Source organism: Bubalus kerabau, chromosome 8 (assembly GCF_029407905.1).
Source record: "Bubalus kerabau isolate K-KA32 ecotype Philippines breed swamp buffalo chromosome 8, PCC_UOA_SB_1v2, whole genome shotgun sequence".
Taxonomy (NCBI): Eukaryota; Metazoa; Chordata; class Mammalia; order Artiodactyla; family Bovidae; genus Bubalus; species Bubalus kerabau.
The window spans coordinates 89,681,896-89,706,855 of record NC_073631.1 but is presented as its reverse complement, the minus strand read 5'-3'; the positions used below and the strand labels follow the sequence as shown (position 1 = coordinate 89,706,855).

Here is a 24,960-nt window from a genome sequence, read left to right as displayed (position 1 = left end):
GACTGTAGCCCACCAGGCTCCTCTATCCATGGACTTCTCCAGGCAAGAATACTGGAGTGGGTTTCCATTTCCTTCTCCAAAGGATCTTCCTGATACAGAGATTGAATCCTTGTCTCCTGCCATTGCAGGTGGATTCTTTACCACTGAGCCACCTGGGAAGTCCTTTGGCCTGCTGCTTCCTTGCAAATAATAACTAACGTTTTAGTGGTTACCAGTCTGGCTCAGGCACTACTGGGGTTTACAGAATCTTCTCACTTCATCAAAACAGACTCCAAGAAGGCTGCAAAAACAGTCCAGTAGTGAAGATTGTCAATATTTTTTTTTTACTGAACACTTAAAATTCACATTTATGGGATAACAGAATAAAACCTATGGGTCATTCTGGTTTTGTTAGATTTTCTAAAACAGCATGTTACTCAACATTCCACAAAACAAAAAAGCAACACTGATGTAGGTAGGCAAGCAAGGCTTATTTAATTGTTCAAAGGTTTTAAGCCAAGTTTCACAATGCGAAAAGGCAAAAGCAATATAAACTGCAATCTTTTTAAAGGGTGATTTTTAAATATCATTATATAACATTACCTGTAGTGTAGTATGGTACAGGCTGAACAAGGACAATGTATAGTGATTTAACAAAGACAGTTGTTATACAAATGAAAAGGACACAAAACAGGAAAATGCACTGATCTAATTCACCATGTATTTAAATTGAATACATATGATTATCAAGACCCTAAGACATGTACTCAAATAATGTCTTCTATAACTATATAATAATTACATCTATATTGTAGAAATAAGCATAATTATAGCTACAACCAAATAAAAAAGTTTTTAAAAAGAATGTCCACTTTAGTTTAACCTTGACAAGGTTTAAATTCTTTTCTGAACATGAGTTTATGTGTTAATTTTAAAATAGCAATTTATAATAACATCTAATGGACACTATGGTGATACTGCTGTACACAACAAATATAATTAAAATGCACAAGCAATAAATTAATTAAATTAGCCAACTTTAAATGCACAATTTGGAAGATTGGGTTTTACTTCACAGATATTGATTAGAATATTTAAAATCTGTGACTGAAAGGATGAGGGCAATTATACGTGACCTCTGTCATTCCTTTTTAACAGAAGCAACAAATAGTACAGTCTTTAGAAAACAGCTTATCCAAAATAATGATAGAATAAGTCAATAAGGTACATTACAACATTAGGTAATGAAACAACATGATTAATAGGATAAAATGGTACTAGTAAAACCCATGAAATAAACAGCAAACTCAAAAGACACTTAACATCTATATTAGCCACATAAATCATAAAATTTACAAATCTTGTAGGAACCATCACACTGAACCACAGGACGGTACTGCTGTCAAGACTTTTACTGCTATATATTTATTATAGAAACAATATTTAAGATAACGTAATTTCAATAATGAACTAAAAATATATGGACTGAAATGCCATTGTAGTCTTCCTGATCAGAAAGAATGAGTTCTGGAGACAACTAATATTTTCCTTATAAAAATAGGAAGAGCTGAAACTTTGCCTAAATTGGTCTTCAACGAAGAACTTTCTGGAATAACTAAGGGATAAACTAAATTTTAACCCTTGATTTTTAAGAGTAATATCATACCAGTATATCAAATCAAATATGACCTTTTACTAAAACATATTAATGTACAAAATCCTCTAAGGCACTGAGACATCCATGGAGATTAAGTGATGTGTCCAAGCTAGCATCTCATTAGTTCAATGGTGTCCCGACCCTTTGAATAAATAGAAATTAAGTTATAATACTTTCTATTTTGTACAAATGTGAAAGTGCTACAAATGATACAAGAACTTGTACTTTGTGCCAATATAGACTCAGTCTGAAAGGATCACTCAGAAATTATATCTATAGATAACAGACATTTGATCTGTTTTTCCATATGCAATAAGTTTCTTTCTTAAAAATTAGAAAGAAAAAATTCAAAAAGTCTAAACTTTTATCGTAGTGGCTAGAGTAAGAAGTGTTAGTTGTTCAGTCATGTCAGACTCTTTGCAACCCCATGGACTGCAGCCCGCCAGGCTCTTCTGTCCCTGGAATTCTCCAGGCAAGAACACTGGAGTGGGTTGCCATTCCTTTCTTAAGGAAGAGTTAGAAAATGCACAACATAAATAGCTAAATTATTTTTTTTGACTGGGAAATTGTACTATGTTCAGAAATTAGAGTGGTATAATTAAACCAAGACAGTAAAATGAAACGAATGGTTTTAATATAATTCATCACCTAAAATACACAATAGGACTAGAGGAGATTTTTATACACCATATTTAATCAATTCACATGTGATACTGGCCAACAAAGTCAACGGTGCACTGCTAAAGATGTCATTTTTGGAATGGATCAATATGTGGAACTTCAGTGAGGGATGACATTCAATGGAAAAGCATCATATGGTATAGCTGAAACCATGGTAAGTTAATTTGATACTCATCTTTCAATAACACTTAGAGCTCACATTCCATTTAAAAATAACCTGATTTTGCAAAATAACTTTAAATAAAAACAGTAGGAAAGATGGTTATACCTAGACATGAGGCAGGTCATAATATTATTTGTAAATAATGATATTGCCATTATGAGAGTGCTGTCCTGTGCTTAGTCGCTCAGTCATGTCTCGACTCTTTGCAACCCCATGGACTGTGGTCCACCAGGCTCCTCTGTTCATGGGATTCTCCAGGCAAGAATACTGGAGTGGGTTACCATGCCCTCCTCCAGGGGATCTTCCTAACGCAGGGATTGAACCCAGGTCTTCTGCATTGTAGGTGGATTCTTTACCATCTGAACTACCAGGGAAGCCCATCATGAGAGTAGTAATATTCATTAGCTGTAAATGTTCTAAGTTGGGAAATACTTTGGCAAGTTTTATGGCCTGTGGCTTGGAAGGATCCAGAATCTAACATCTAATGTTCTGATAAATTCTTTAACTTAAAAACTCAACTAGTTAAGAACTATGATGTTATGAACAAGACCCTGCTATGGCACACAGACCACAAAGGAAAATCAACAGACATCAGATTTCCTTCTATACATAAAAGTGAAACATGCTCCAATTAGTATCACTTGTAACCACTGCTATTAAAAACCTGTGAAAATTTCAGAGAGTAGCCTCATAATAGGGATGACCAAAGAATATTTACATTTGTGTATGTGTGTTTGTATACATTTATGAACATGCATATGCATGACATGTATGTGTGTATACATGCATATACATGTATATGTACTATATAATTTCATTTATTACTTTAAAATTGCTTATACTAACAAAAGACAGACTTTAGTTATGTACATTTGTAAACTGTCCAATTATGATAGCCAGAACCTCCTTCAATTATTGCATATGCTTTGAGATCAAAGATTTTCCTGTAATACTTAAAGATGCATGCAAATAAAATACAATCAGAAACAACTTTTTTGCTTGCTTTTATGGAATAAACCTGGCAAACCTAAGAAGAAAGATCCCCCTCATCACCAATTTATAAAAGATAGATGAAAATATCTAAGACAAACTCCTGAGATGCTTTGTATAGGTATTTCAAAGTACCTCACATGATCCTTAAATCATGTACATACTTACTACAAAATACTTTGGGGGCTGAAAGAGGGAGGAAATAAACACAAATGAAACAAACTCTTCATTATTCAGAATCAAAGTCTTTATATTTTCTTAGCTATTTTCATTGACGACCACTACAGACATTACAATAGGTTTGGCAGTTCTTATTTTACAAATAGAAAACTTCAGTATTAAGAATAAATTCACATATTGTGCTATACCATATCTGCTGAATGAAAATGAAAAAGGAGCTCTGCGCTTTACAAAATTACCTGATAATCCAGACTAAAAAAGAAATCACTTTGCCTTTTGGACAAAGAACATAAAGTCAGAGAGAAAGCACCAATGCATTCAGAAATTAAACTAGCCTCCTTTATTTAATAAGGTATATCAGGGGGGCACTTACCAGGGTCATCAGAAGGCATGTCCACAATCAGCTGGTCACTATATTTTCCATATAAGCCATTAGTGCATATGGCTACTATTTGAAGAACATAACTCATATTGGGTAGTAAATTATTAAGAATAGCACCCTAAAAAAAAGATGGCAATAACTATACAAATTTGTCATTCTCAGAGGAGTGCTAATATACTAGACATCTCTTCTTAGAAAACATTTTCTCATTTGTCAATAAAAAATTTTGTATTTTATTAACCTGAGAAAAAATTTTACACAATGTTATCAGGCTGAGCTTGTGATATTTGTGAGTTAGGAAGATACTGGTAAACTATGCTTTTATTTATTTATTTTTTTGCTCTGTAAAAATCAGATTTAGTTTCAGAAAATTTCATTTTTTAACTCAAACTCATGAAATTCATAAATGAGTAGCCAAAAGTGTGGATTACTATTTTAGACAAACATGTAGCATTTATAAGAAGCAAAATGTGAAAAACTAATTTCTTTCTTTTTCTTAACAATATGTAAACCAGATAGTAATAGAATTATTACCTTCTTCACATCATTATGAAATGAATAATAGTATATTCTCATAAATTCCACTTAAAAATTTCTCAATTCACAGTGTTTGTTCTAGACATCTAAATTAAAAAGTTGTTACAAATCTCCTCATTTTGTTTATATGATTTCCACACCGGTTTTTGTTTAGATGCAGGCTCGTAGGGCTTGAGGGACTCCTGCTGTCTGTATTCAGAGTTCAGTGTCCTGGACCTGCACTGGGGGCTTCCCTAAGCCACACCAAGATGGGATTTTCTCAATTACACCACAACCACCGAGGAAAAGTTAATACTGAGATGCTCAGAATCTGTACTTTATTTTCTTTAATTCTTGTCATGGGTGGACAGGAAGAAGACATGCATCGTTTCCTAAGGATTACCTGCCTTGTGTCCCAAAAATTCTGTCTCAATTGATTTCACATTTGTTACTTGGAAATTTGAATCAAAGAAAAGGACTTTCAAGACCTCTACACTATTTTCTACTCTATTTCCCTTGTGCTGATACAGTAGGATGAGGAAACAATAGACAACTGTATCACAGGACTGATATTCTAGACCCAATTCCTTCCCTAACTGGAAGTTGTTCTTTCACTAAGTCATATCCGACTCTGCGACCACATGGACTGCAGCACACCAGGCTTCCCTATCCTTCACAACCTCCTAGGGCTTGCTCAAACTCATGTCCATTGAGTCAGTGATACTATCCAACCATCTCATCCTCTGTTGTCCCCTTCTCCTCCTGCCCTCAATCTTTCCCAGCATCAGGGTCTTCTCCAATGAGTTGGCTCTTCACATCAGATGGCCAAAGTACTGGAGTTTCAGCTTCAGCATCAGTCCTTCCAATGAATATTCAGGATTGATTTCCTTGAGGATTGATTAGTTTGATCTCCTTGCTGTCCAAGAGGCTCTCAAGAGCCTTTTCCAGCACCACAATTCGGAAGCATTAATTCTTTGGCACTCAGCCTTCTTTATGGTCCAACTCTCACATCCAACTGTGAGAGTACAAAGTATTTGTTCTTTGAGTCCTTTTCTTTGTAAAGAAAGGTTATACTAGATGATATCCAGTTCTAAGTCTTCTGAAAATTATTATCGGCAGAGTTGTAGTCTCCATATAATTAAAAATATTAGTAAGAACCTAGGGCTTGCTTGGTGGCTTGGATGGTAAAGGATCCACCTGCAATGCAGGAGACATACATTCGATCTTTGGGTTGAAAGATTCCCTGGAGAAGGGAATGGCTACCCACTCCAGTATTCTTGCCTGGAGAATTCCATCGACAGAGGAGTCTGGCGGGCTATAGTCCATGGATTCGCAAAAAGTCAGACATGACTGACCGACTACATTTTCACTTCCTAGTATTAATCACTGTAAATTTTGAATAATTAAATATAGTTTCCGCATCCCTCTCTCCCCACTAGAGAGCTTCAAACAAAGCCTGAAGTCATCAAAGGCAACAATATACAATCATTTGTAAGTTCTTATCCTAGATATTAAACTACAATTACTACAATGCTATCAATACATGAAACAATTGATCTTATAGTTACCAAATCTTGATAGCCATCTGTCAAAAACTCATGCTTGGTTTGGTCTTCTCCCTCCAACTGCTGGTACAGAACGGCAAACTTCTCGATCATGGTATCATAAACTACTCGAGGTCTCTCCCACGTAACGAGAAGGCTAGTATAATTCTCTGGGTCAGCTTGAACATTTTCTGGTTCTGAACTACAAACTTCGGAGGAAAAAAAAGTACAGTTATTGACACAACTGTCACCCTCTAGAATCTTAACAAGTGAAACACATTCTATGAATATTTTTGCTGTATTTTAATAGAGGTTGAAAAGTTACACTTTCCCACTGTGGCTCTTTTGTCCATGCCATTTCCTGTATCTGAAATACTTTTCCATTCCCCACTGTGAAGGAAAAAGACTGCCTGCCTGGCTAGTAAACAAAGGATGTTACAACCATCAAGCCATCGCATTAGAGCCTCCCTAATGGTGTACCCTGAGGAAACTCAGGATGAGAAAACACAGGAAACTGGTCCCCAGGTAGCTGAGGTCTATACCCAAGGAGCAATTTCAATGAGACCAGACTCTCGAACCTTCCCATACACAGAAAAGTGCTAACTTCCTTGAGAGTTCTGGTTTCTCTAATTAACAGTAATCTTTTGGTGTTCCTACTATGTGGTCTTTGATGCAAAAACTCCTACATATCCGGACTCCCCCTTTGCTTCTTTAGAGCAGCCCCTCAATGTGATCTGAGAGTCCTGTCTCCCAGGGTTGAAGTCCTCAGAATGTCCACCAAATAATCCATAACTCTTGACTTTTAGCTTGTGCATTTTTTTTCAATCAACACCTCCTACCTCTGTTCAAGTCTGACCTTCAAAGAATGTCTTTACCACGTGCAGTATTCTCTGTTATGCACACTCTGACCTCTGCTGGATTGATATGTGTCATTTTCAATTGTCTGTCTTGTTTTACCACAATTATTGCATTAATTGTATGTTCTCTTATATTATTCTTTTCTGAACAAGTCTTTGCTCCTCTGTGTGTGCATGCTAAGTCGCTCAGTCATGTCCAACTCCTTGTGACCCTATGACTGTAGCCTGCTAGGCTCCTCTGTCCATGGGATTCTGCAGGCAAGAATACTGGAGTGGGTCGCCATGCCCTTCTCCAGGGGATCTTCCCGAGCCAGGGATTTAATGCACATCTCCTGTATTGGCAGGCAGGTTTTTTACCACTAGCGCCACTTGGAAAGCCAATCTTTATTCTGTGAGTAGATTATAAGCATAATAACCAGAATTTTTTTTTAACTTCTATATTGCATAGAAAACTGTCTTAAATGTATGGGGAATACAAATTCATTTTCATAAATAAACAAAGGATATCTTCAAGTTTATGGTGTTTTTATTATTCTTATTTGGCATCTGACAAATATGCTTAGCTCATATGAGGAGAATTTCAAAACTAAAAGATGGTCTTGTTTGTAAATCTTTGAAATAATTAAAAATTCCCTATCACAGAAAACCATAGGAGAACAACTGAAACTATTATTTCAATATTTTTCAGACCTGCTGACAAAAAAGTCCCACATTGGCCTTATAAATAGATAAAGCAATTAATTTCAGAGAATTATAAGATATGTCTGTCTCAGCTGAAAAAATATTTTGAAACTCGTTTGGGGACTTCTTAAAATGAACTGAAGCCCGTGCTGGAACTCATGGCAAAAATGCAGTCCCATCAGAAAGAGCAGTCTGATACTTTATGAAATACATTCATAATGTGATCATCTGAACTAGTTGTGAACAACAAAAAATTTAAAATGCTTGATATCATGCTAATGAAGCACAGTAATAAATATAATATCTTCCAGGCTGGAGAGATTTGGGGAAGAGAGGGAGAGAAAGGTCTCCAAGGTCAAATAGTAATCACTATGCTCACAGAATCCAGGCTTTGCTTTAAAGGTATACCTGAAGTTACAAAGTCACCACACGAGACCACACAGTCCATTGAAGTCAACCAATCATCACCACTACCAAAACTGTTTCTAGGACTCAATGGAAACACGCAGGCAGCACCATGAGAATGTGACCAAAAAGCCGTCTTTACTGGGCTGTAGTTTTCCCCATGAACACAGGAGGGCACCCAAAACTAACAACTGACCTTATAAATGGAAACATTTTATATACAGTATTCAATAATAGACATTTTAGCATATGTATGCTATGCAATGGTACAGGAGTGACTCAAAGCAATGTAAATACATATACACATATATGCTTTAAATCAATATAGGAATAACTTTATATGAGTTAGAGACAGAACTTTTCACTGTTAAAATTATAATATTATTTGTTGGTCAGGGATATATGGTGCAGTGTTCCTCTGGAAATAAGAGAACAATTCTTTCATTATCAAAAAACATGAATTCAGAATAAGAAAATGTATTCCTATTTAGGTCTAGACTGCATCATTACTCTATCTAGTGACATTTCTACAAATGTCCACCAGATGGCAGAAGACCATCACATCGTCTCAAAAATGAGGCGGTCACTTAACTTACCATTAGAGACACAAGATTGCCTTAGTCTTGCTTCTGATGAACCTCATGTCTGTTTTTAAAAGGCTGAAAGTGATTTTGGACAATATCATTTGTAGATTTTGTTCAAAAGTCAACCCCACTTTGCATAGAGTGAGAATGATTTAAAGTGAACTATCTTTTCCTCAAAGATGAAACTATCTTAAAATGCATGAAAGTTTTATGCACGCACACAAAACATAAAAATCGGAGAAAAATATAAAATTACTGACTTCAAAATACACAAAGGACTGCTTCCTCAATAGTGCAAGAATTTTGATCAGGTGTCTGTGTTTATCTCCCCTTAGTATTAGAAATCAGCAGGTACTTCAAATTCTAAGAATCAGCATTAATATAAAATAGGACTCTAAAAAGAAAATCACATTTCTTTGCCACCAGGTTTTAATTCATTTACTTTCTTCTTTATATATCTGTAAAAGCTTATTAGTAATTTAATAGTTAAAATGTATGTTGTAATTAGAAGCTTATTTTTAAACACTCCTTTTGTTTATTGATAATCATAGCTTAGTAACACATTATAAGCTATAGCTGAAGCTTATCTTTTAGATGCTGAAATACAGAATTTTATAGAAAAAAATATATACTTTAGAATGTATTCAAGAGAAAGACTAGTACTTCTATATATAGTCTATGACCTTGCCAACAGGTTACTCTTCTAAGGTAGGACATCCTACCTATCTCCTAAATAACAATCTTGCTAATTCACCACTTGGTGTTCAGACATAAAACTGGGTAATGTTTCAGATGTAAAACTGACTACAAAGTAAGTTATTAATTTTCACTAAGTTTTCTAAGCTTCCCTTGTTCTTCATATTAAAATTAGTTTATCTTATTAGAAGGGCATACAGTTTATAAAACATATTATCTGGACTGAAAAATCAAGAAGGGCTTTCCAGATCAACATATACTGACACCAATTACAAGCTACATTAATAAGAGTAACAAAAATATAATTTCCTTGATTATAGGGAGCTCAGTACTATGTTGTGGAGAAGGAAATGGCAACCTACTCCAGTATTCTTGGCTGGAGAATCCCATGGACGGAGGAGCCTGGTGCGCTATAGTCCATGGGGTCGCAAGAGTCAGACATGACTGAGCAAATAAACCTACCTACCAGAACTATGTTGCGGTCCCATTTCCTTCTTTAGGAATGAATCACATGCCCTGATTCCTTTCTACGAGCTACATGTGACCTGGATCATAGTCACTGATTCTTTAAGGAACACTGACCAAGGAGAATCTGGTTCCTGCAGGCTCGAGGCTATGAGCCAGGCTGTGACAAAGCTGGGGTCCTTGTCAAGTTGCACAGAATACAAGCAATACTTGAGTATAAGTGCAACCCAGATGGCACTAGTAGTAAAGAATCTGCCTGCCAATACAGGAGACACAAGAGATGTGGGTTCAATCCCGGGGTCCAGACCATCTCCTGGAGGAGGGCATGACAACCCACTCCAATATTCTCGCCTGGAAAACTCAATGGACAGAGGAGTCTGGCGGGCTACAGTCCATGGGGCCTCAAAGAGTTGGACATGACTGAGCACTCAGCACAACTGCAAAGGATCCTCACATATAAAGAATGAGAGGTTCTTAATTAAAAACTTGTTTTTAATATTCACTTCTCATCTGCTTGGCTCTAGGCACTCTTGGACATACAAATAAAGGAGGTACCATCTTTGCCTTCAGGAAACTCATTTCTAGGATAGTCTCTCACCCTTAAATTTAGTAAGCCATTAAATGTAATGGGTGCTTTTAGTTTCCAAATCCTAGATGCCATTTACAGAGGAAGGCAAAATAAACTGTAAAAAAAATTCTGTGATTTAGCCAAATTAGGTTGTGCTTTTCAAAAGTATAGGTTTGTACCCACTAGAAATTGTAAAAACTTCACAAACATAGCTCACAAAGTCCTCCACCTTCTCATTACTTAAATGAATGGCTATGAAGAGTGAACACCTCCTACACAGGAATGTCCACATAAGATTAATAGGCTAGGCACTGAGTGTCATGAGGAAACAAGAAAAAAAGGTAGGAAAAGAAAAGGAAATAGGTGAAGAAAAGCACAAAGGAGGAGAACCTGACAACTCTCACTGTGACAAGTCTCGTGACCAGCTCATCATTAAAGCCAGTGCAGATGGTCCAGGGAGACAGAAGGTCCCTTCTGCCTCTGCTGCTGTACGTGCCCACCTTGGGAAAGGGACACATGCCCTGGGGGAGATGGTGCAGTCTTAGCTCCATGGATCATGGATAAAAATGAAGAGGGAGGTGAAAAGATCGGGTGATGATTTTGGGGGAGTGGCAGAGAGAACGTCCCTAGGTTTTTACCCAGTATTTCCCACTGTCTTGAGGTCTGGTACAGGTGAACACAGCCCATGGCAAAGTACTTCCATGAGTGCACACTAGTAAATCCTCCACCTTCTTGCTTGAGGTTTATGAGCCTCATTTTAAAAATTATCGAGACAGGTAATTTAATGACTACTGTGAGAAGAACCCGAAGAGGGACAGACTCAGAAGACAATCAGTATTAAGGTTGTGATGTCCCTTCAGGGAGTAGCAGATGTTAACAAAACTAATGTAAAGATTGCCACAAATGTTAAAAATAAGAACTAAAAATGATCTGTTATTGCTTTGTACTTTTCAATGATTACACGCCATTCCCTTTAGATAAGTAACCAAAAAAAAAAAAAAAAAAAAAAAAACTTTCAAACTGTACCTCAGTCAGTCAGTCTTCTCTAGGAATACACAGTAACTTTGTCAACCATTCAATTCATAACATACAATCTTCCAAGAAGTAAATAATCTTCCTGTGCTTTTCTCTATATAGTTAGAGCACAAATGAATGTACATGTGACCTTAATGAATGCTATTTACAACTACTGACCTTCTCAAGAAGGTGGGTCTTCTGATGCATAATTCATCGTGACATTTTCTCAGGAAATTACAGAAAATTTCTCATAGCTCAAATATAACATTAAGCTATGAAGACACGCTTTTCATGCTACCCTTCCTTGAAAATCATTTCATATTTTATAGTTTTTTTAAAGTTTGCATTATGTATATTACAATGCTAGCAAATGAGATTTAAAGTGCATTTATAACTCTACTTAACAAATAAAAACCTTAAACATGGAAAACTTGGATAGCACCCTATACTTGTGATAGCTTGCTCTCTGTCTCTATATACAAACATACAGCTGCACACACACGCACACACACACACACACACATACAAGAGCACATATGTAAACACACACACACATACGGTATTAATAGAAGCTATGGATCTGGAGTATACAAGAGTATACACACACACATACACACACACACTGTATTAATAGAAGTTACAGATCTGGAGTATATTATGTTCAAGGGACTGGACTGCCTTGCAATCTTTAACTTATTTAAACCTCACAACAACCCTACAAGGTAGCCATTTTAAAAAATTAAAAATATATATGTATTTTGGCCATGGCTTGTGGCCTGTAGGATTTTAGCTCCTTGACCAGCTAGTGCACTTGTGCCCCCTGCAGTGGAAGCACGAAGTCTTAATCACTGGATGGCCAGGGAAGTCCCAAGGTGCGCATGTTAAACTCGTTTTATCAGTGAAGAGAATGAGGCTTAAAAAGATTAAATAACTTGACAATATTTATGTATTTAGTTACATAAATATTACATAACTAATATTTAATTTAGCTACATAAATTTAATTTAGTTACATAAATATTATGTAACAATATTATATTATACAAATATTGTCAAGTTATTTAATTTTTTTAAGCCTTATTCTCTTCACTGATAAAATGAGTTTAAAATGCCCACCTTGGGACTTCCCTGGCCATCCAGTGATTAAGACTTCTAACGGAGAAGACAATGGCACCCCACTCCAGTACTGTTGCCTGGAAAATTCCATGGATGGAGGAGCCTGGTAGGCTGCAGTCCATGGGGTCGCTAAGAGTCAGACACGACTGAGCGACTTCACTTTCACTTTCCACTTTCATGCCTTGGAGAAGGAAATGGCAACCCACTCCAGTGTTCTTGCATGGAGAATCCCCATGGACGGGGGAGCCTGGTGGGCTGCAGTCCATGGGGTCGCACAGAGTCGGACCCGACTGAAGCAACTTAGCAGCAGCAGCAGCATGTAACTAATAAGTATTTGCGCTGGGGTTTGAAACCAAAAGTTGACCGGGCTTTAAAGCCCCAGCCCCTTCCCACTGCACTGCAGGAGGCCCTGGCTTCTAGAGGCAGAGTCTTGCTAGTGGGAGGAGAGGGCAGCGGGCAGGTATTGGCTCCTGGGAGGCAGGGGACAAAGCTGGAGATCACCTCCTGTTTGTGTGGTTACTGACATATATTTCTCATGAACTAAAAGACAATTTTTACTAATTCCTTCAAGATCAAATGGTTCTACTAAATTCTGTGATTCTTAGAAGAGCCAGCGCCCATTCCATGATGCCAAAAATGCATGCCTTTTAATAATAGCAATGCTATGTAAAAATGCAAAAATAGAGGACTGAGTTCTGATAAAATATTCATTCACAAATGTTTATTGAGTTTTCCTATGAATGCAAAAAAAAAAAAAACAACAACAAATAAGGCTTGATCTCTCCCCTCAAGAAGTTTACATGGATATGCAGACCTCACATGGCTTTTGCAATTACTTGCAATGTATTTTGCAAAATATATTTTTCTACCATGCATTTACCAAGAGTAGGATTCTAACAATTTTCATGACACGTTTTCCTTCTCTCTTGGTCAAAATGAGGACATTAGATATTTAAAATAGCAAAATAAATAAGTATAACCTGAAAGTCCCAAGCTGGGTGACAAACTTAATAAATTGCTATGACGATACTATACATAAAATTAAGAATGGTATTAATGATATTTTATATCATTCAGTGATGCAAAATCAAAAAACAAAGAAGTATGATACAGCCTCATTTTTGTGAGACATAATAATATATTTTTAACTTAAGAGAAAGGCTAGAAAGATATTCCCCCAAATTCTCATAGCAGTTATCTCTGGGTAATAACATTATAGGGGATTTTTATTTTCTTCTGTGTGCTTATCTATTTTTTCCTTTTTTACAATGTTCATGTAATAAAAACATACTTTCAGATTAAATCTAATAAAGATTAAATCTTGAACATAAATGCAACCCTAAATTCTTATTTTCAAATTCAGTTCCAGAAAGTAAAAGGGCAATACTGTATCATTAAGGAAAAAAAAAAAATCATAGGAATATGCACATGGAAAATAAGTGCTTGTTGAATGCAAATACTCATGATGGAAAATGCAAGAATTCAACCATCATTCTAGGTTTTGAAAAAAGCCAATACTAAGTTTTTTAAAAAGTTTTGTTATTAAAGTCATCAGTTTTTATTATAAAATTATGCAAGGATAAATTATGTTCCCTTATAAATATAAAGCATAGTGGAGAGAGCTTTGTAAGTCTTCAGAATCAGGAAGATCAGGGTACAAATACTGACTCCAACCTTTTACAGTTCTGTGAACTTGGGTGAACCAGTTAATATCAGCTTCCCAAACTAAATGAGAAAAACAAGCCTAATGCCTGGTTGAACACACTGGTTCATGTGATATATGTTAGCCATTACTGCTTTTGTTATTATTACTTTTAGCCATAATCACTTAACTGTGAAAATAGGGACTTCCCTGGTGTTCCAGTGGTTAAGACACTGAGTTTTCAAAGGAAGGGGATGCGGGTTTGATCCCTGGTCAGGGAATAAGATCCCACATGCCATGAGGCATGGCCAAAATTTTTTTAAAAATTCAAAAAAAAGAAAAACCAATATTCTACATTAAATCCATTCATATGGGTTTACACATTAAATGATGCAAGAAGCACCCATCAAGCTATATCTTGCCATACTTTTATTATACACAAATCAATTCCTTCATTTTGTGAATATTTGATGAATGAGAGCTTTACTTTCGCCCAGCAATCGAGGCAAAGTGATAAAAGACTTAGTTACTTCCTTCAGAGGGTGGTGGTGGGGACAGATAAATAAACAGAGTATCATACCGCGGCACCTGCTAGGAAGTCTGGATGCACAGCGTGTAGGAGCTCCTGGCACACTGCACCTCCAGAAGAAGAGCATCATTTATCTGGTACCCTATGGGCTCAGCACTTCCATAAATGCACAGTCCTTTCTTGGGCCAGCGTCAGGCTTGGTAGGGCTGGGTGGAGGGTCAGACATGGCTCCTTGGCGGAGGCAACTGTTTATGTACTTGAGTCTTGAGGATGAGGGGGAGACAACAAAGGAAGACTGCAAGGAAGAACACGCCATGGGAAGGAAAAAGCGCGTCTAGGTGCAACCTGGGAGAGTGTGGTCTGCCCTCTTCAGGGACCTCACTGAGTTCAGAATAAAGGAAGGAAGTTGGCCGGGGAAGAGTAAGCACTGGGGCCAGTAAGTACTAGACAGGACCTACCACACTATGATAAACAATTTGGATTTTATTCTAAACGCAGTGGGAGCCACTTTTGTGTGCTGTGCTCGCTCAGTCACTGATTCGTGTCCAACTCTTTGTGACCCCATGGACTGTAGCTCTCCAGGTTACTCTGTCCATGAAATTTTTTAAGCAAGAATACTGGAGTGGGTTGCATTTCCTCCTTCAGGGGATCTTCCTGACCCAGGGATGAAACCCATGTCTCTTGATTCTCCTGCACTGGGGCAGGCAGATTCTTTACCAGTGAGCCACCTGGAAAGCCCATGGGAGCCACTGAAGAGTTTTAATACAATATAACTAATAACTCGTACAACTAATACAGTATGACTAATACATGGCCAAACATTGTATATATTTTGTTATTTGGTCATTTGTATTTCAGAAAAGGAGATGGTTAGATCCCTTTATTTATTTTTTAATCAATTGGGGATTATTTACCACACAGGAGGTCTTAGTATTTAGTATTGTTGGTAGAAATATAATTAAATTTCCTCACTTTGGAGCAATTAATTTGAAACAATGTCACAGTAAATACAGCAATTCATTACTGTTGTACTTTGTTTATGTTGTTGTTAAAGGATAAACAATCTCACAAATACTACTTTGAAACCACAGAAACATGCTGCTTTAATACCTAATCTTCAAAAGCAGACGATTATTGAATTAATATTATACACAGCCAAAAATTCATTACGGGGCTGGGATCAAAGAAGACCATGTTCTTAGAAAGGTTTTCAGTCCCCAAAGCAGAGGCCACTTCAACTCTTTCATGAACCAGCGCACCCTCACGGTGAACTGAAAAGAACAAGTCAGTAGACGTGATGACTGTGTCCTCTGGACACTTTGAAAGGCCTCTGACTGCCGTGTCAGCTTCAAAAGACCCAGAGGGCACTCTGCAGCCTTTCCCTCTGCCTCCTCTCCATCGCCTGGGCTTGACAAGGACAAACTTCTTTTCTTTCAAAGAAGGAAACTGGGGAAAGGACTCACTTTTTATTCATTAATAATTCAGTGTCTTGGGTTTCTGTCCTTACTAGGCACTAGCCTCTCTGGGAGCTGCCAACACACAGTTGAGTACTTCTTTAAAACCCCAACACACGTCAAGACTCAGGTCAAATGTGCTTCTCCCACGGAGATTCCCAAGTCATCCCAACAAGAAGCCATCTTCCCAAGCTCTGAACACCTCACCCTTATTCTTTCCCCTCTTAGAGCTGTTACACAAGCAAATGCCATAAAGTGAATTTGGAGGTGTGTAGGTGGCTTTGCCACCAAGTACTATATGTTTTAGGAAAAGACTTTCCTTCCTGAATCTAAATGTTTCTTACTTGCAAAATGGTGTTATTCATGGAAGGAGGAACAGATTTTCTTCATAGTGTGTGCACATGATTCACAATTGTATTGTTTATTTGGCTGTGTTGGGTCTTACTATGGTACGCTGGATCTTCGTCACATCGTGTGGGGTCTTTCCTTGTGGCATGGGCTCTCGAGTTGTGCCTGGGTGTAGCTGCTCCCTGGCATGTTGCAGGGAAGAATCTTAACCACTGGACCACCAGGGAAGTCCCCAGGACAGATATTTTTAATTGTCATTTTATAAATATGGCAACTGAGATTCAGAGAAGTTAAATAGCTTATCTAAGGCTACAACTCTATAATCAAAATATTTCCAAAAATCGAAGTCTTGCATATTGTCCATGATGCCACAATTACCTCCTACAACACTGAATTTCATAGGACTTACAGAAAAATTATATTTCAGTACACACCTGCTTCATGAATCTCTTCCTTTCCGGTATATGAGGAAAACACCTGCCTGGAGAACTTGTATTGTTGTTCTCGAAAATTATTTTGTAAGTAGTCCATCAACATGACATAACCAGACTGTTGCATTGTAAGAACTTCACAGAAAACAGCCAACTGGAAAGAAGATAATTTAACTTATAATTTAACATACTTGCTTCAAAGGCATATCAGCAAATGCTTTAAAACAGATATTCTGTAGAAAATATTTCTTTTTAAATTGCTTCAAATGACTCCATTTGTTTGAACGTCCAAGATTACCTGGCTTTCAGAAATGCTAACTGTATCTTTAAAAATGATCCAGTCAACGGTGTCTGTGCAGGGAGGAGATGTCAGGGAGCCGTTGTAAGTATAATACTTGTCAGTTGAGTTTGGCAGAAGGTTCAGCAATGTGAATGGATCCAACGCAGCCTGCTTCCCTACAAAGGAATCATATACACCTCAGCTGAAATCCTAACCCTGGAACTTAGCTGTTCAAAGCCTCTATGCAACTGAAACATCTATTTTGGTATGTATTTAATCAGAACTGAAATTTTAAGAACATTTTAGACACATAACTAAAATGGAGATAAAACTGACATAATTCTAAATTTTCTTGCACATATCACAACATCGTGTTAGTTGCTCTATCTTTACATGGGCAAGATGCTGGAAAGATTATTTTTCCATATGAAAGATTCAGAAATCATATGGCCATATGAAGAGATACCAGGAAATCATTCAATAAGACTGAATATCAACTTTTGGAAAACAAAACCATATTCTGATGAAAATTATCTATAATGAACATCATATTTTAGGATGACTTCCTGAAAGGTTTTCCCCTAGTGATAAAGAAAGAAACAAGGACATCTTCTAGCACCATTTCTTACACTGAACTGGAGGACCAGGACATTTTTTTTACTTACAATAAAGTAAGAAAAAGGAAAAAAAGGCAAAGATGGACTAAGAGAACAATGGAAGAGAATAAAGAGTCCACATCCACACATATGTGATTATTTGACTTATAACAGGAAAAATTATTACATAGTTGAAATGCATGGCCTTTTCAATAAACCATGCTATATCAATCAGATATACTTATGCAAACCATGAATCTTTATTCCCTCCTTCACACCATAATCACAAATCAATTCTAAGTCGAGTCTGGATCTAAATGTGGACAGAACAATAAAGATTTTAGACTAAAACATAGAAAATTATCTTCATAATCGTAGGATAGGTTGAGATTTATGAAATAGCTTGCAAAAAGTGTTATTCACAGAGGGAAAAATGATCTACTTGATACTCAGTCTATTTGTCAACAGTCACCATTTAGAGAGTAAAAAGGCAAGACAAAGAATAGGAAATGTATTTCAAATTTTATATATGAAAATATTATTATTTTATAATAAAAATATTGATTTTTTATTTATAAGTTGAATCGAGAATAGAGAATTCCTACAAAAAATTGGTAGAGCTTTCCTAAGTCTGGGAACCTTGAAACAACCCAATTATAGCTGTCTCCTTGAAAAGTCCCATTTTTGATCTTGCATCTTTCAAATGGCTCTTACCAAAGGCACTGCCTTGGCCATTTAGCTCTCTGTGTACCAGTTCTCACTCATATGGGTAGCAATATGCTTCCCAGAAGCTTCCCAGGTGGCTCAGTAGGTAAAGAATCTGCCTGCAATCCCTGGGTGGGGGAAGATCCCCTGGAAGACGGCATGGCAACCCAGTCCAGTATTTTTGCCTAGAGGATCCCACGGACAGAGGAGCCTGGCTGGCTACAGTCCACAGGGTTGCAAAGAGTTGGACATGACTGAAGTGACTGAGCATGCACGCAGGCATGCTTACCAGTATCTAACTTATTTTCCCATCCTCTTAACTCTTACCCAGCCAAGTGCATGTCTTCTTTTCTGTTTTGTACATTTTGGTCATTAAGAAATAGTCCCCAAAGCTAATTTCATCTAGTCTAAGTGAGGTGCCACAGTGCAGAATAGTACCATATGAATTATCTGGGGAGCATTAAAAAAAAAAATACCAGTGTCCCAGACCCCATCTGCAGCAGACTTAGGTATCTACATTTTTTAGGCTAGGTGTGCCTACATGTTTTAAAAGGAATCCCTAGGTGATTCAAACATGCAGCCATGGTTGAAAACCTCAAGTAGAGTGAAGGCTTTGCAAGATTGTAGTCTTAGTGAATCCCACAGTCCTCCTTTTAAAATGAAATAATTGGATCAGATGACCTTAACAGTATATTACAGTTCTACACGATATGAAGACTGGACACATCCTCATGGAAAAAAATTATTTCCACTGGGCTTTCCAGGTGACTCAGTGGTAAAGAATCTGCCTGCTAATGCAGGAGATGCAAGAGACCTGGGTTTGATCCTTGGGTCGGGAAGATCCTCTGGAGTAGGAAAATGACAACCCGCTCTAGTATTCTTGCCTGGAAAATTCCAGGGACAGAGAAGTCTGGTGGGCTACAGTTCATGAGGTTGCAAAGAGCTGGACACGACTGAGCACACTAGCACACACAAAATTTAAATTATTGAATATTAATTTTCCTGTAATACAGAAATTTTTCTCAGGAAGAGGGATAGTGCTAATAAAAGTATAGATAACTTCTTCCAGTCTGAAGTTAAGACTAAATCTTAGAAGTAAAAACCTGTTGATTGAATTGATAGTGCTGTGTACGTACAACCCAAATCTAGTTTTAATCCACTAGAAAATTCAGGTTACATTAGGTTTAAAGGATTAATTAGTAACTTCTAAAAGTATGTTTTCCTCTCCTGCAATGTCAAGACAAGATTATTTAGAATTCAGACTCAGATTCAAGTTCTCAGAAACTAAGGAAACTATTTCAAACATGTGAATATTTAAACATTTTCAAATTTATGTTTTTGATATCTCGAAAATTTGTGATTAAATAGCCTCCTTTTTAATCATCAGTGGACTACATTTCTTCCTTTGATGAAGGAAAAACTTCTTTTACAAATGTTTTGTGGAAGTATGGAGGTGGAGAACACTAATTAAGTAAGGAGTCAGAAATTGACTCCCTGCTAATTTAGGTGGGAAATGAAACTGACAACAGGAGACCTAGAGGCCAGAAAAGGAAAATCAGATTTGAATAGGGATGGTGAAGTAGATAATTTTTGTGAAATCGGGAAAGAAATAAAAGGGGGGAAAAGTTAGGAAGAAGCGAAAGAATCAGAAAAAAAGGTGATTCCTCCTTCTCTCATTCCTATACAGAATCCATTCTTCCTGCCTCTGAAGCTCACACCACTCACCTAGTCTCTGTTATGAATATGTTGAGTACTTTCTACCTTATTTTTTTTATTATGTACCTGCATGTCCTAAGTTTCTTTCCAATATTACAAGACTTTGCAATCACAGTAGTATTTTTTAATTCCACCATCACCTTACAAGAAAACTGGACTAAGGTGGTTTCTCGTGGCTTGCAAAAACATGCACTTCATCTGAATAACCTCACTATTGCTCAACAAGAATCATACATGAGTCAGTGTTGCTCTATTTGTGATCAGTCATTCACTCTGTCATCCTCTTCTTTCTTAATCAGTGATAAACCAATCAGATCTTCCTTCCAAGGGAGGCTGATGGCAGGAGGGGGAAAGATGAGGAGAGTGAGAGGGAGATAAAGACAAAGACCATTTCTAGGTCCAGGGCAAGGAAAGAGCCATTTAATACTTAAAACCAATTCATCACCTAGGATAATTAGACTTAGGATGGTGGTGGTAAGGATTTGTCAAGATACAAATTCCTGGGCTGCGTTTGTGATTAGGAATGCTTTCCTAATCACTTGACTAATCAGATGACCTTTGTACACAAGTCATCTGATGAGAATTCCCATTTGAGAATCACTGACGATGTTACCTGGGTGTGACGATGTTACCTCTTCCTTGCAACTTGAAAGATTTCAATGAATAATTTTTGTGTGCGTGTGCACGGGCTCTGTTTGGGGAAGATTAATGCATTATCTTTCTATTGTTATCTTTGTATTGCTATATACCCTATTTCTCACCACTCCATGTGAGAGCAATGCCTAACATAGAGCAAGTGTGACCGAAGAAAGGGAAAGAAAAGAACACAAGAAAGAGGGAAGGGAAAAGATGGGCTTGTCTCTTAGAGAAAAATACAGGAACTGAGCCACCAGCTCACACTGTGGTAAGACAGATTTTATAATCAGAAGGATGTTTGGGAAATGTTGGTTTTTGTGGAACTCACGTTATATGAAGAATATGTGGCAGGATTTGGGAGTTTAGCTGCAGTTTCTGAGTCACTGTCTAAAGACCAGCATTGCCTTCAAATTCCCAGCAGCGATGGCTGGCAGCCAATATTGGGAAGCCTTCTGCTTATTGGGCACTGGGGGACTTTCTAGACTCTGAAACAGGATTAAATTTAATCCAAGAATTCTCAAAATGGAAACATTTAACTCTGGGAGGACTTAATTTGCTTAGTTTGGACAGATCATATTTCACAACTATTTCAATCAAATTGACAGGTGTTTTATATGTGTTTGGAAATATAGAACTACTATAAATCTCTACAATATATTGGAACAATCTTTTTGCACAGACAGGTTCTAAATCCTGGCTTTACCACTTACCAGTTGTATGGGCTTAGGTGTTCTTGCTAAGTATATGGAAATATTGAGTAGATGAGTTGATAGGTGTAGAGGATTTTATTTTTTGGTTAAAAAAAAAAAAAGGAGGGAAGAAGTTGGTACACTGGTAGAGAGACAGAAGACAGAGAGGGGAACAGAGGGCAAACAAGTATGTGTTCCCAGACAGCCCAGGGGACCATTTGTTCTGCTTCTGAATTAAGAGCCGGGACAGACTCAGGATGCTATCAGGAAACCCATATTCCCAGGGAGGGTATTATACAACAGGTTCTGATCAAGTATCCCCCTTAATGGCTTACAGACAGTAGATATTAGAAAGGAAAGTTTAGTTCAAGAACATGAGCAAACTGATTTCCTAAGCTCGTACTATACCCTCCTATTAGATCAGATCAGATCAGTCGCTCAGTCGTGTCCGACTCTTTTCGACCCCATGAATCGCAGCATGCCAGGCCTCCCTGTCCATCGCCAACTCCCGGAGTTCACTCAAACTCACGTCCATTGAGTCAGTGATGCCATCCAGCCATCTCATCCTCTGTTGTCCCCTTCTCCTCCTGCCCACAATCCCTCCCAGCATCAGAGTCTTTTCCAATGAGTCAACTCTTCGCATGAGGTGGCCAAAGTACTGGAGTTTCAGCTTTACCATCAATCCCTCCAAAGAAATCCCAGGGCTGATCTTCAGAATGCACTGGTTAGATCTCCTTGCAGTCCAAGGGACTCTCAAGAGGCTTCTCCAATACCACAGTTCAAAAGCATCAATTCTTTGGTGCTCAGTCTTCTTCACAGTCCAACTCTCACATCCATACATGACCACAGGAAAAACCATAGCCTTGACTAGATGAACCTTTGTTGGCAAAGTAATGTCTCTGCTTTTGAATATGCTATCTAGGTTGGTCATAACTTTCCTTCCAAGGAGTAAGCGTCTTTTAATTTCATGGCTGCAGTCACCATCTGCAGCGATTTTGGAGCCCAGAAAAATAAAGTCTGACACTGTTTCCACTGTTTCCCCATCTATTTACCATGAAGTGGTGGGACCGGTTGCCACGATCTTCGTTTTCTGAATGTTGAGCTTTAAGCCAACTTTTTCACTCTCCACTTTCACTTTCATCAAGAGGCTTTTGAGTTCCTCTTCACTTTCTGCCATAAGAGTGGTGTCATCTGCATATATGAGGTTATTGATATTTCTCCTGGCAATCTTGATTCCAGCTTGTGTTTCTTCCAGTCCAGCGTTTCACATGATGTACTCTGCATATAAGTTAAATAAGCAGGGTGACAATATACAGCCTTGACGAACTCCTTTTCCTATTTGGAACCAGTCTGTTGTTCCATATCCAGTTCTAACTGTTGCTTCATGACCTGCATACAAATTTCTCAAGAGGCAGATCAGGTGGTCTGGTATTCCCATCTCTTTCAGAATTTTCCACAGTTGATTGTGATCCACACAGTCAAAGGCTTTGGCATAGTCAATAAAGCAGAAATAGATGCTTTTCTGGAACTCTCTTGCTTTTTCCATGATCCAGCGGATGTTGGCAATTTGATCTCTGGTTCCTCTGCCTTTTCTAAAACCAGCTTGAACATCAGGAAGTTCACGGTTCACATATTGCTGAAGCCTGGCTTGGAGAATTTTGACCATTACTTTACTAGCATGTGAGATGAGTGCAATTGTGCGGTAGTTTGAGCATTCTTTGGCATTGCCTTTCTTTGGGATTGGAATGAAAACTGACCTTTTCCAGTCCTGTGGCCACTGCTGAGTTTTCCAAATTTGCTGGCATATTGAGTGCAGCACTTTCACAGCATCATCTTTCAGGACTTGGAATAGCGCAACTGGAATTCCATCACCTCCACTAGCTTTGTTCATAGTGATGCTTTCTAAGTCCCACTTGACTTCACATTCCAGGATGTCTGGCTCTAGGTGAGTGATCACACCATCGTGATTATCTGGGTCGTGAAGATCTTTTTTGCACAGTTCTTCTGTGTATTCTTGCCATCTCTTCTTAATATCTTCTGCTTCTGTTAGGTCCATACCATTTCTGTCCTTTATCGAGCTCATCTTTGCATGAAATGTTCCTTTGGCATCTCTGATTTTCTTGAAGAGATCCCTAGTCTTTCCCATTCTGTTGTTTTCCTCTATTTCTTTGCATTGATCGCTGAAGAAGGCTTTCTTATATCTTCTTGCTATTCTGTGGAACTCTGCATTCAGATGTTTATATCTTTCCTTTTCTCCTTTGCTTTTCGCTTCTCTTCTTTTCACAGCTATTTGTAAGGCCTCCCCAGACAGCCATTTTGCTTTGCAGTTCTTTTCCATGGGGATGGTCTTGATCCCTGTCTCCTGTACAATGTCACGAACCTCATTCCATAGTTCATCAGGCACTCTATCTATCAGATCTAGACCCTTAAATCTATTTCTCACTTCCACTGTATAATCATGAGGGGTTTGATTTAGGTCCTATCCCCTCCTACAGTCCCCCAGAAACACTGAAGAGGCCTCAAGGAAGTGGTCCGAGTGTCACAGGTGCACAAATCAGGACTAACAGCTAGTGTCAGCATCACTTCTGTGGTCCCCACAGCCTGGCGCAAGGCCTGGGAACATTCATGTTCACATTTTACATCATTTTAAGTGTAGGATTTCAAACTAGTTGCCTTCTCGCAGTCTGCATAGACTCCACTTTCTGACTAAATGAGGAAAAAATTAAGTGTGGCTTATGGTACTCAGTGTTAAATTTTACAATCTGGGTAGATGCAAGGAGATAACTAACAGCTTGATGCTGTGTTTGACTATACCTTTCAAAACAAAAAAAAATGAAAGCTGCACTGTAGGAGCTCACATATTCCCTACTTCTGAAAAGATTGGTTAATTCAGATTCTCACATAAAATTGACAAAGATGAATTAATCCTAGTCCAGACTTCTGCTTTCAAGAAAACGATCAGTTGTGAGTTGTGTTTCTGATTTCAAATTTTGCAGCTTTCCCAAGAGGAATAATCCTCTTTTTATTGATAACTCAGGACAACATTAATACCCTGTTTGTGGGTACTTAATAAAAATAAAATAATGTGTTTTCTGTTTCCTGCCAACATTGTCAAAAGCATGTGCTGTGACAAATTACAAGATCTATGAGATGGGAAGCAGAACAATATAAAAGCACAACGTGTCTTGTTATATGTAAGCATTTGCCCTCCAAAAAATCTTATATTGGTAAAGCGAAGGACTTACCAAGGAAACCACCATGGAATAATTTGAACTTGAGTAACAATTCCCTTTTCACTTTAGAATATAATTTTTATTAAAATTAACTGGTTTCAGATCACACATTAGAGTCTTTTATAGATGAACGAAGCAGACATAGAGTAAAAAAATACATTTAAATGCATAATGTGATTAAATTATTTTCAATAATAAAATTAGAAAACTTCAACTTCCTA

At 37.7% G+C, this 24,960-nt stretch overlaps 1 protein-coding gene across 1 annotated transcript in view; it reads right to left on the bottom strand.

The window, feature by feature from the left end:
* The window catches only part of PTPRZ1 (protein tyrosine phosphatase receptor type Z1), a 144,669-nt gene that overhangs the window by 66,509 nt on the left and 53,200 nt on the right, over positions 1–24,960 (bottom strand). Inside the window, exons 7-10 of the mRNA XM_055589381.1 lie at positions 17,183–17,340; positions 16,888–17,038; positions 6,117–6,301; positions 4,024–4,150 (exon numbers count right to left, since the gene is read on the bottom strand). Of these exons, the coding sequence (XP_055445356.1) occupies positions 4,024–4,150; positions 6,117–6,301; positions 16,888–17,038; positions 17,183–17,340 (621 nt within the window). The remainder of the gene's footprint in view (positions 1–4,023; positions 4,151–6,116; positions 6,302–16,887; positions 17,039–17,182; positions 17,341–24,960) is intronic.